Source organism: Bidens hawaiensis, unplaced genomic scaffold (assembly GCF_021521415.1).
Source record: "Bidens hawaiensis isolate Kalapana, Puna unplaced genomic scaffold, B.hawaiensis_p1.1 tig00027089_1, whole genome shotgun sequence".
NCBI lineage: Eukaryota > Viridiplantae > Streptophyta > Magnoliopsida > Asterales > Asteraceae > Bidens > Bidens hawaiensis.
The window spans coordinates 126,155-137,548 of NW_027494370.1; the positions used below are offsets into that span (position 1 = coordinate 126,155).

An 11,394-nucleotide genomic window follows, 5' to 3' on the forward strand; every position below is an offset into this window, starting at 1 on the left:
GTTTTTATTTTTAATTATTGACAGGAATTCATAAAAGAGTTCTAACTTACCTTCCTGACTTGACTTGTTCATGCTTTTAGACCTATTTTCTATAGAGTGGTAAGATTAAACAAATATCGAATTATACACATGTTATTGAATAAAAATTATAAAAAACAAGAACAAACTTCATTTACATTCCATTCCCTAACAAGAGTCACCCCACTTTCTACCTAGAAACATTTTTTCAATTCTTAAAATATCTAAACATCAAAAAAGTTAAGTCTAATAATATGCATGGTTTCACTTCATAAGTTGACAACTTCTATAACTAACTATAAGATTAGCAACTAGTTTGCTTATAGTGAATGCACTCTAAGGTAGAAAGTCAGAAGGTGCATACCTTCAAGGTTCCCCAAATTATTGTTTGTGCTTCTCCTATAAAAAAAGTTATCATCACCGATTACCCGTGCTTCTGCATTTGAATGGATCAAATATTCTTCCATGGTCCTCAAGATGGCATCTTCACTTCCATCCTTAGATGGACAACTTCCTGCCACTAGTTGTTCATCAAACCTGATTATCCTTTCATCTTTGTCGGCATCTCCTATCACTTCTCTTGCCACCGGATTCAATGTGTATAATTCACTTGAACTCAAATTGTTTCCATCACATATAACAGTATGGTGCATCTCACTTAGTTGCTCCTCATTCTTATTTCCTAATTTAACAAGTTTATGTGAATCGGCCTCTTTAACTATAACTAGCTTGGTTGTTTCAATATCCCTAACATCTCCAAAATCTACATTAGAAGCACTTCCACCAACAACGCCATCATCCTCAACTCTATTACCAACCCAGCCTTGGTCCCTTAACTTAGCATGTTCATCTACTTCATGTGTATTACTTTTGTTTTTATCATTACAACTCTCAACCAATGGCTCCTTCACCTTCCACTCTTCATGTAAACCATCGTTATCTCCTTCTAGATACTCTCCAACATCTTCCTCGTATCCTTGGTCATCACTTTCTAGATACTCTCCAACATCTTCCTCGTATCCTTGGTCATCACTGGCACCATCAAAATCTATATCGTAAAAAAAATTATAAATACGTTCATAAGTCGGCTTTTAATAAATTATATTGGATAGAGCAACTAAAAAAAGAAGATTTTTGACAAAATTGTGCATTTTGATTTTTTAAAACTAAATGCTACAAGTAATTAAAGAAAAAACAAATTATATATATAGGGGAAGGTTCATGTACATTTTAATATTAACATGAGAATGTATGAAATAATACGAATTTATAAAAAAATGATAACGTAATAAACAATACCAACAAAATATCAATCTATATAAACATTGATTAATAATAACAAAGAAAGAATCAAAATCAATAACAAAATAATAACAACATATACCAACAAATACTTATAACAGCAAAAGAAAAAATCTAATAATAACAACAAAATATAAACCAGCAAATACTTATAACGTCTCATAATCGAAAATTAACAAATGCGAACAAAAAGTAACAGCAAACACCTATAAAAATAAACCTAATCATAACAGCAAATTGGTTCTCACTGTTTTCATGTTAAGAATAAAATATATTTGATTCTGTTTCTATATATATATATATATATATATATATATATATAATTTTAATGTACTATTATATATAAAGTAAAAAAGGAGATCGATTTAAGTTGCTCTCTATCCTCCACCCTCTACCTAAAAACCAATATAGACTTAAAAACCACCTACAAACACTTTTGCATTTCCTAAAATACCTAAATACCAAAAATAATAATAATAATAATAATAATAATAATAATAATAATAATAATAATAATAATAATAATAATAATAATAATAATAATAATAATAATAAAATAGGCAGTATAGTTTTACTTGAAAAGTTGAAAACATTTTTAAGCAACTATACATGTTGTGACTAATAATGTGCATATAATGAATTAAGTATACAAGTAAAAAAGTCACAAGTACAACATAAACAGAATAGATTTATTTGGGAGAAATGAATGCTCTGAGTCAGTCGACTTGCATAGCCAGATAGGAGAAGCCAAGGCTTTTTTTTTTTTTTCTTTTATATGTTTACACCAGAATCATTCCAAGGTGATCATTCGGAACTAACTTTATTAATGTCTTGTTATTGAGTTTTTTAATAAAGAAAATAAAAAGAAAAAAGAGGGAATGACAAGAAAGGGAAGAGAATGAAAGAAAATTTTTGAGTTTTTTAACCAAAGAAAGGAGAGAGAAGGGAATGGACGAAATTTTTTTCATTAGATGTTTTGTTGAGTTGGAAGGTAATTGGAGGAAAGGAAAGGATAACTTATTGAGAAAAAACTTATACTTAGTGATCATCCCAAAGGAAAGGATTACTTATCGAGAAAAAACTTATCCTTAGGCTATTAGGTGTGGGCATCGAAATGCCGCTCAAATGATGACATGGCTATCGGCGCCGGCAGTGAACACCGCCCCCGTGTTGTCGGGGCCGCTCGGCGGCAATTTTGTTGTGGAATATTCATCGATAAAAACACCGCTCAACTATCCCCATTTATCAATAAAAATCCATTATTAATATATTCCACAATCTGTTTCTTTGTCAAACTCCAAATACATAAAAATCCAAGCTTGAATTTGGGAAAATTGCTAAAGCAGGAAGAAGATGAAGATGGGGTTGAGAGACGAGGAAGTTGCAGAGAAGATGTGATGGAGGTTGTAGAGAAGTGGAGTTTTTTTAATTTAATATTTCATTTGTAATGTTTAATTTTATTTTGTAACTTTCCACAATTATTTACATAGGTTAGTAAGTTTTTATTTAATAAACTTGTTTTGCTTTGTAAAACAAAATAATTTTTTCAACCCTAAACGAATTTGACACATGCCTAAACCGGTAAACTTGACGAATACATTTATGTTTTTTACTACACAACAACGATGTCTAATCGAAGTTTAATATTTTTTTAATTTTACATGTATACTGTTTTTAATTATTAACTAATGTTTTTAACTAATTTAAGTCGATAAGTTTTGTATAGCATTAAATTATTAATAAATGTAATTTTTTTTTATTTAACTTTTAGTTTTAGTTATATTAATTTAATTTTAGTTATATAATTATTATTATTTTATTTAAAAATAGAGGGAAGTAGTGAAATGGTGACCATATCCATGATATTGTATAAGATAGACGTGCACAAAAAAACCGGTTCCGGAACCTAACTGGTGGAACCGAACCGGAACCGGTTCCAGTTCCAACCCGGTTGGAACAATACCCGGTTTGGGTATTTTTGTACCCGAAAATCGTACCCGGTTCTCCTATTTGTATGTCAGTACCAGTTCCAACCCGGTTCCTACCCGGTTCTTAATTGGAACCGGTTCGGTTCGTACCCGGAAAAACCGGTTCCGACGGGTTTTTTTGAAGGGTCAAACAAAAGTCAAACTAGCCGTTGGAACCGGTTCCAACGGTAATATAGCCGTTGGAACCGGTTTTTTAGACACCAATTAGCTGTTGGAACCGGTTCCAACGGTAATATAGCCGTTGGAACCGGTTTTTGAGACAATAGATCCGTTGGAACCGGTTCCAACGGTAATATAGCCGTTGGAACCGATTTTTGATGCCCAAACCTATATATAACTTGTTTCCATTAAAAACTAACTATTACAAACCTATATATAACTTGTTTCCTATATTTAAAAACTAACTATTACAAACATTATTAAAACATAAACGATACTAAACATAACAACTAAAACATAAAAAACAAAGTCCGTCGTTTTAATCCGGGAATACTTATTTTTCGGTTGTAGAGCCGGACGACTCTCCCACTTCCGTTTTTTTAGCTTCCAATCTTCTTTTCTCTCGACAATACTTATTCGTATGTTTTCGTAATGTCGAGTTGGACCCTGCTTTAAGAAACTTCGAGCAATATTTGCAACGTGCCAACTCATGTGAGTCGGTCATGAGACACAAATCGTAATGAACCCAAACATCGGGGCATCTTGTTGTTTCGATCACCATAACAACGTCATCATTGGTTGCCATTTGTTGTCGGTTTAAGGTTAATTGTGGTTTGGAGTGTGTTTTATAGTTTTGGAAGTAGTTTAACAAGTAAACAAACAAACCTTGCTATTTATAGTAAGAAAATAACCTATTTATAGTTAAAAAACCGGTTCCAACGGTCAAAAATGGCTATATAGCCGTTGGAACCGGTTCCTAACGGCTCTAATATTTAAATTTCAAAAAAAACCGGTGGAACCGGTTTTTACGTAAAAACCGGTTCCGGTTCATACCCTACCCGGTTCTTAAAAGTTCGCATATTTGGGCATCAGTTCGGGTCGGGAACCGAACCGGTTCTTGATTGGAACCGGTGCCATTTTACAACCCGGTGTGAAAAAACCGGTTTGGAACCGGTTTGGGTTTTCCATTTGAACCCGATTTGTGCACCTCTACTAGTGATATGGAATGGAGTATGATGTGGCGCTGATTTGGCACTATAAAGTAGGAAGTAAATTGGCATCCACACCTAATAGTCTTAGTATTCATCACATTTTTGGGAGGATAACTTATTGTGAAAATACATCAATTTAGTCCATTCTAACTCCTCATACTCATTTCCTTTTCATCCTTAAAAAAACTCAAGCACACCCATTTTTTAACTATCTTTAGTTTTCTTTCCTTTCACTCCTTTAAAAAACTCAAAAATAGGGCGTAATTGATTGTTGGTTTCTATGTATACACTACACTATGTTCATTTGAATGTCTGATCAGTACTTGTTGTGGGTAATCACTGACATACATATTAATTATTTACAAACCTATAAAGAAAAGTTAACAAACAACATTTTCATACCTTCAAGTAATAAGACAAACGCTTAAAAAGAAAATCTCTAACACATGAGCGGGTACACATCTATCTATGTATATTAATAAATATAGTACATAAATATAAAACATTGTAATTAACTATAGCATAATTAAATTACATCTCAATGTCATCGAGATCCGGAAGAGGGAAACGAAGTATTGCAGCAATTCCCGTGAGTTGTGCAAGTTCTGAAATTATGCAAAACAACTACTTTCAGAGTTTGTTTGTTTTTAAATAAATAATACAGTAATAATAAGCAGCATGTCAAATATGATTGATTATAAGTTACATATGCATTAATATATAATAATGATGAAAATGTTAAGTGTACTCACGCTCCCCTGAAACATGCATTGAAGAAAATATATGAACCGAGCCCCCCGAGTCCTTGACTGTGTTGACCAAATTTACATATTTTTGCCTTGTAGCTACATCAGAACTCCTGTAGAAAAAAGATATTCAGATTTTATTCAAAAACTAAATTTTATGTTTTTATAATTCAAAGAAAATAAGAAATTAAAAACCTGAAAAGATCATCAGTGATAAGTAATGTCTGAACAGCCATTCGTTCATGGGCAACTTCAACATGCTTTGGTCCATAACATGCACGATTTGGATCCTAATGGTGTTCAAAAATATCAATATATAAAACGTTAAATTATTTGTTAACTTTCAGCATAAGTATAGAATCAAAAACATATACTGATGAAAAGCTAACTTTTCATACTCGACGTGTCTTATATGAATGATCACAATGATATCTTGATCATCTACTATCATTTTAGATTATATCTTATATATAAACGAAATGAATTAACGTTACGTTTCTAACCTTTTTAGTAATCTATTGTGTATAATGTTATTTGTCAAACTTAGCATGCTAAACATTTATATATCTACATTTATTCTATACGATCAAAAGATGGAACCTGACGTTTGAAAGCATGGCAAAGAAATCCTTAAGAGCTCGCACCTATAATAAATAGAGAAATTAAGCACCATACTAAAAGAGAATTGAATTGAAAATGCTTAAAGAAATTGGGCTTATGGGTTACCTCTTGGGCTGCTTTTGTATCTTTGATGATATTCATGACATTTGGAGCATCAAGCACTTCTCTTAAACTATGCCTGTGTACAAAACAAACCTGAGAATATTTTACAAAACAACAAATTTAACATTATAATTTTATGCAGAAATAGATATACTTGTATCCTGATGTTGAGTGCACAAGAATGATGCGCGATTTGTTCTCAATTATGTTCCTTAGATCTCTTCTTTCGGCTTCCAACATTAAATGACGATGAAATTGATCCTATAAGAAAACAATAAGATATAGAATGTGTTTAAACGTAATATATTATCGCACATGTTGTCCCCCACATTTATTAACCAATTTACTTATGAATGTAGGTTGTTTTTATCTCAAAGAGGTCAAATCAAAAAGTATTGCACAAAGGTCTATATTTGTGCACACAAACTTCTAAAATATTTTAATCATTATTATTGTAACAGTAATGTTTTTTTATCAAGCTTGATATATTAAGTATTTAAAAGACTAATAAACTGCCAACAAGTGTTTTTGAGGGTCAACATCAACCCATATTGACCCGTTAGCAGACCTGCGCATTTTGCCTTCATTATACGCACATACAGGTTTTAGTTTCTCATTTAAAAACCTAGTAATAGCAGCTAGAAATACCAACCTTAGTAAATCCTGGACTTGCAATTACAGCACATCGAACAACCTTGAAGTCAACATGTTTCACAAACGCCTAGAGAAATGAAACCAAGTTTTAATGATTTCCACTTGTGTGCATGATATGCAATTAAAGAAAGCATAATATAACTTTTGAAACTTTAAAACAACTCACCTGTAGAACATTCTCATAGAATTTATTCAAAGCCTGTGATGCAAAAACATATTTATAAATTCAGAATCAGGGATCCGCATATGTAAAATCCATATTAATTTAAAGCATAATAAATTATTCTTATAGAAAGAATTCAAACAACTTCATTTTAAAACATACTTTGTCATAACCAGCAACAGAAGGTCCATGCTTGCGGGGAATTGAAGCTTCTATCCGAGAACGGGTAACCGTCAAACTGATTAAAAATTGACCAAATTAGCACGGGTAACTTTCAAGGACACATAACTTTTGAGGATGTTTAAATTTGTGTTTTGAAATTAGTTATATACGCCCTGCTTGCGGTGCGCGCATATAAAGTATATATGTGTGAACCCTCGGGTGGGCAAAAGTAAAATTGCACTAATTTTGACGTTATTTTACCAATCTCGTGAAAATAACGTTAAAGGTGGCGGAAGGTTAATCAGGCATCATGTGGTGGCGTTGATAGCCGAAAGACAAGGGCACATGCACCAATCAGCCGGTGTCCCTGATGATTGAGTGCTATGTGCCTTATGTCCAAGGCTTGATGCAAAACTACTATCGAGCCGGGGGTCTCACCGGAAGCAGCCTCTCTATCCCTATGGGATAGAGGTAAGGCTGTCTACATCTTACCCTCCTCAGACCTTACCATAGCATTGCTATTGGTGGGATATACTGAGTACGATGATGATGATGATGATGATGAAATTAGTTATATCATAATTGCAACTCTAAGTCTCAATAGTCTGTTTAAAGTTTAGCATACACTGCTTCTGATTACAAAATAGTAAGTTTCATATCATCTACAACAAAACTGATTATCTAATAGTATAACAATAATAATTATTCGCCTAGCCGTTTAAACTGGCACGAGACGATTACTTAAATTTTATAAAGTATCTGCATTGTTCACATAAAAATTCTTTTTCGTCATCTTAACGGTCTATTTTGAAAAAAAAAATCAGATTACGAAACATTTAAACATCTGGTTAAACAAATATTACATCCACAAATAGATGAAGCATAGTTTCTACAATATTTAGATAATCACTTTCAAAATGTGCCCTTTATAAGCATGTTTAGGCTCCTTTTTAAGCCAGTAAATGAACCAAACGTTCAACGAGCCGCTCAGAAGGAAGTTCGTTTATGTCCATTCATTCAAGGAAAAAAAAACGAACATTAACATGTCATTTTTTTGGTTTTCTTTTAATTAAAAAAATAAACATGAGTGAATGTCTTGTCATTAATTTACGTTCATGAACGTTCATTATTATCTATTTATGTTTGTCCATTCACGTTCATTTATATTTGCTCATTTGTTTATGTTTGTTCAAATTATCATACGAATTTATTTATTAGCAATAATAATTTGAACCTCAATTCGATTTTCGTACTTCAAAACCCTTTGTTTAGATATATTCGTTTAATTTTAAAAAGTATAATGCAATGATGATGATGATGATGATATTATAGGCTTTAAATTGGATTTATGGTCGTTCATTTACATCCATTTGTGTTGTTTATGTTTGTGACCCTTTTGTTTAGAATATTAATGAACGAACATAAACGAACACGAACACGAACACAAACACGTATACGAACACATTCTTTTTCTTAACGAACAAGAAAATCCATTTTTTTAAGCATTTGTATTCTTTTGTTTGATCAAAGTTAAAAGAGTGAACACAAACAAGAACCATCCGTACTCGTTCAGCTCATTTACAGGGTTACTCCTTTCATCTACACTAAACTTCAGAACTTTGTTAAAGGTAATGGTTATTCACACACCCTTTTTAGATATTCACACACCCTCTTAACACACATATTATCTCTATATACACCCTATAAAGGGTGTATGAATAACACATCCCTTGTTAAAAAGTAAAAATTTTGTGATACACATGCTTACAGAATTAATAATAATTAGGTTACCTTTTACCAACGAGAAGAATATTGCCAACCCTTCTTGCATACTGGCAGAAGGATGTAAAGCATGAGAGTGAAAAGAAAAAATCAGAAACGAATGATTGAAATATTCCATGCCTGTAAAATTAGAAAATATACCAGAAGCTTGTTGAAGTGCTTCTACTGCTAGTGTGTCCCATATGACCTGCAATATAACCAACTTGAGAAACAAGTACTGATTACTAAAAGAAACCATGAAATTGAAGAATACTACCTTTCTTAAGACAAAGGGCCTATGTGATTCAAGTTCAAGTGTATGAAACTGCCCGATCTGCAAACAAAAAATAAACAATTTACTTGTCATAATCGACATTCTGCAAACAATTTCACATAACAAAACGATAGAAATAGTTAGCTAGTGATAATAATAGCAGTGAGGTTACCTCAACCTTTAATTTCAAGTTTTAGTTTGAGTCGTTCGGCTTCTCTTGATCCAGAAGCTGCTTCTCTGAGAACTTTTCGGATGGTAACAGCCATGACAGTGTCGCCTGGGGCAATTAGGTTATAAGCCAGCCACAAATCGTCGGATTCATCAGGTATCATCTGTTTGTTTAAAGAATCAATCAATCAATCAAATAGATAGATGTTAGGTTAGGTTAGGTTAGGTCTGATTACGTACCTTAACGCTGCCAGGGTCGTCGGGAACGAAATCTCTACGAACGATCTTCATCCCAATCAATCAACCAACACTTTATAATTTATTATTATTAATTCTGCGTTTTCTACTTTCTACCCTCTATTCTATTACTACACCCAACTCAACCAACCAGCTTCAATAAGTACACACGTCGTGTCCTGTCTTAATCGGTATCAGAGCCCAACAGTTGGAATGTCCATGAATTACCATGGGTTTTCATCTGACTAGACAATTTCTTCTTTGACCGGAAATAGGAAAAAAAATACTTAGATACGGATACATTTAAATTGCATGTACCTCATGAGCCGTGAACCAAAGCTCACGCCTTGAAATTTACGCCTTAGATTGGGGTATGATAGATTGATATTAGAGTCCATGGTTTAAGATAAGTCGTTAGAAAACTCCTAGAAACATGTTTAAGACCACTTACGTGCTTATTTGTTTACGTTATGTGTTCTATTTATGTGTTTGCAACTTATGTATATAATTAATTACACATCTAAACCATCTTGTATGCATTTTATCCTAAAGGTCATCACTAAGTGTTATTTACCTTGATAGACAATCCAACCTGACAACCTGCAAATGCGTACAAAATAGAATATGTTTGTCAACACGAGATTGAGTGAAAAAATCATTAGTTTTGACACTAACAATAATATATATATATATATATATATAAGAAAAACCGCAAAACTGTTATTCGTGAGTATGTAAATATTGCAAACAAATAATGATGTGTGTGCTAAACCGTTGCCATGCGAATTGGGCGTTGGTTACCATGATAGAATAATGAAGTTGTTGGTGAAACCATTGTCATGCGATCGGACGTCGGCCACTATGACATGATGTGATTATAATGATGGACCTCTTCGAATGTGATAAAATCAACAAATAAACATGCTAACAAATAGCAAATAGTCATTCAATTGATACACGACACAAATATTAAACAGCTTGCATTTGAGAATATAATATGTAAAATGATAGTTGGTACGCGTAAGTCCTCAAAACATTTGAAAAGAAGTAAAATAGGAGAGTGATTACTCACGTGATTAGATGAACAAAAGATCAATGGACGATGTGAGAAAGTGATCTGTTAAACCCCTTCGGGATTCACCAACAAGGATTCCTAGTTAATAATAATAATAATAATAACAATAATAATAATAATAAAAATAATAATATAAGTTAGTTAAAAATGGCATAACACGAATAATGAATTTAGGATTTCGATGATTTGAGTTATGTTTGAGAATAGAATTTTACGAATCGAACAATTTATTTCTACAGTTATTATTATTGCAAAATTAATATTATTGTTCATCATTTAATTAAAAGAATCATTACTTTTGTTTTTTTTTAAAAAAATCACCTTTTATACTAAATATAATAAACATATAATCAATTTCATAAAGAATTAGTTTAAATAAATAAATATGAGTTAAGATATAATATAATAATAAATGTTTATATAGTTAATTATAATATGTAATAATAAGAAAAATATTTACATAGATAATTAAAACATGTTAAAATATAAACGTTTAAATAAATAGTTATCATAAAATATATATTCTGGAACCTTTAACGAAAATCTAACGGTAAAAACATAGTTAATGCGTTTAAAATGTTTATCATACTTTTGTCTAAAAAATAAAACATATATACATACACACACACACATATATATAGAGAGAGAGAGAGAGAGCAAGGTTATAATAAGAAGTATATTTTTCCTAAGAAGTGTAGAAAGTTTGTTTTCACCATTAGATCTAATAAAACACACTACACAATAAACACACCACAACTAAAATAAAATACACCGCACAATAAACACACTTTATATATCCACCATCAGATCAACATATCTAACGCATTAGATTACTTCTTACACTTCTTAGACATACTCCACTTTTTATTTTAACCCCACCCTATATATATATATATATATATATATATATATATATATATATATATATATATATATATATATATATATATATATATAATAAACATAAGAAGT

General features: G+C 31.7%; 1 protein-coding gene across 1 annotated transcript; it reads right to left on the reverse strand.

Moving 5' to 3' along the window:
- Window positions 1-4,915: 4,915 nt before the first annotated feature.
- Window positions 4,916-8,751, reverse strand: LOC143574712 (protein PELOTA 1-like; the record flags this gene model as incomplete). The annotated part of the gene is made up of 10 exons (XM_077059265.1): window positions 4,916-5,064; window positions 5,212-5,318; window positions 5,401-5,495; window positions 5,811-5,849; window positions 5,932-6,004; window positions 6,083-6,189; window positions 6,581-6,649; window positions 6,749-6,781; window positions 6,908-6,983; window positions 8,699-8,751. Coding segments are annotated over 10 exons (726 nt in total), but the record flags the coding sequence as incomplete, so codon positions are not given.
- Window positions 8,752-11,394: the final 2,643 nt, after the last annotated feature.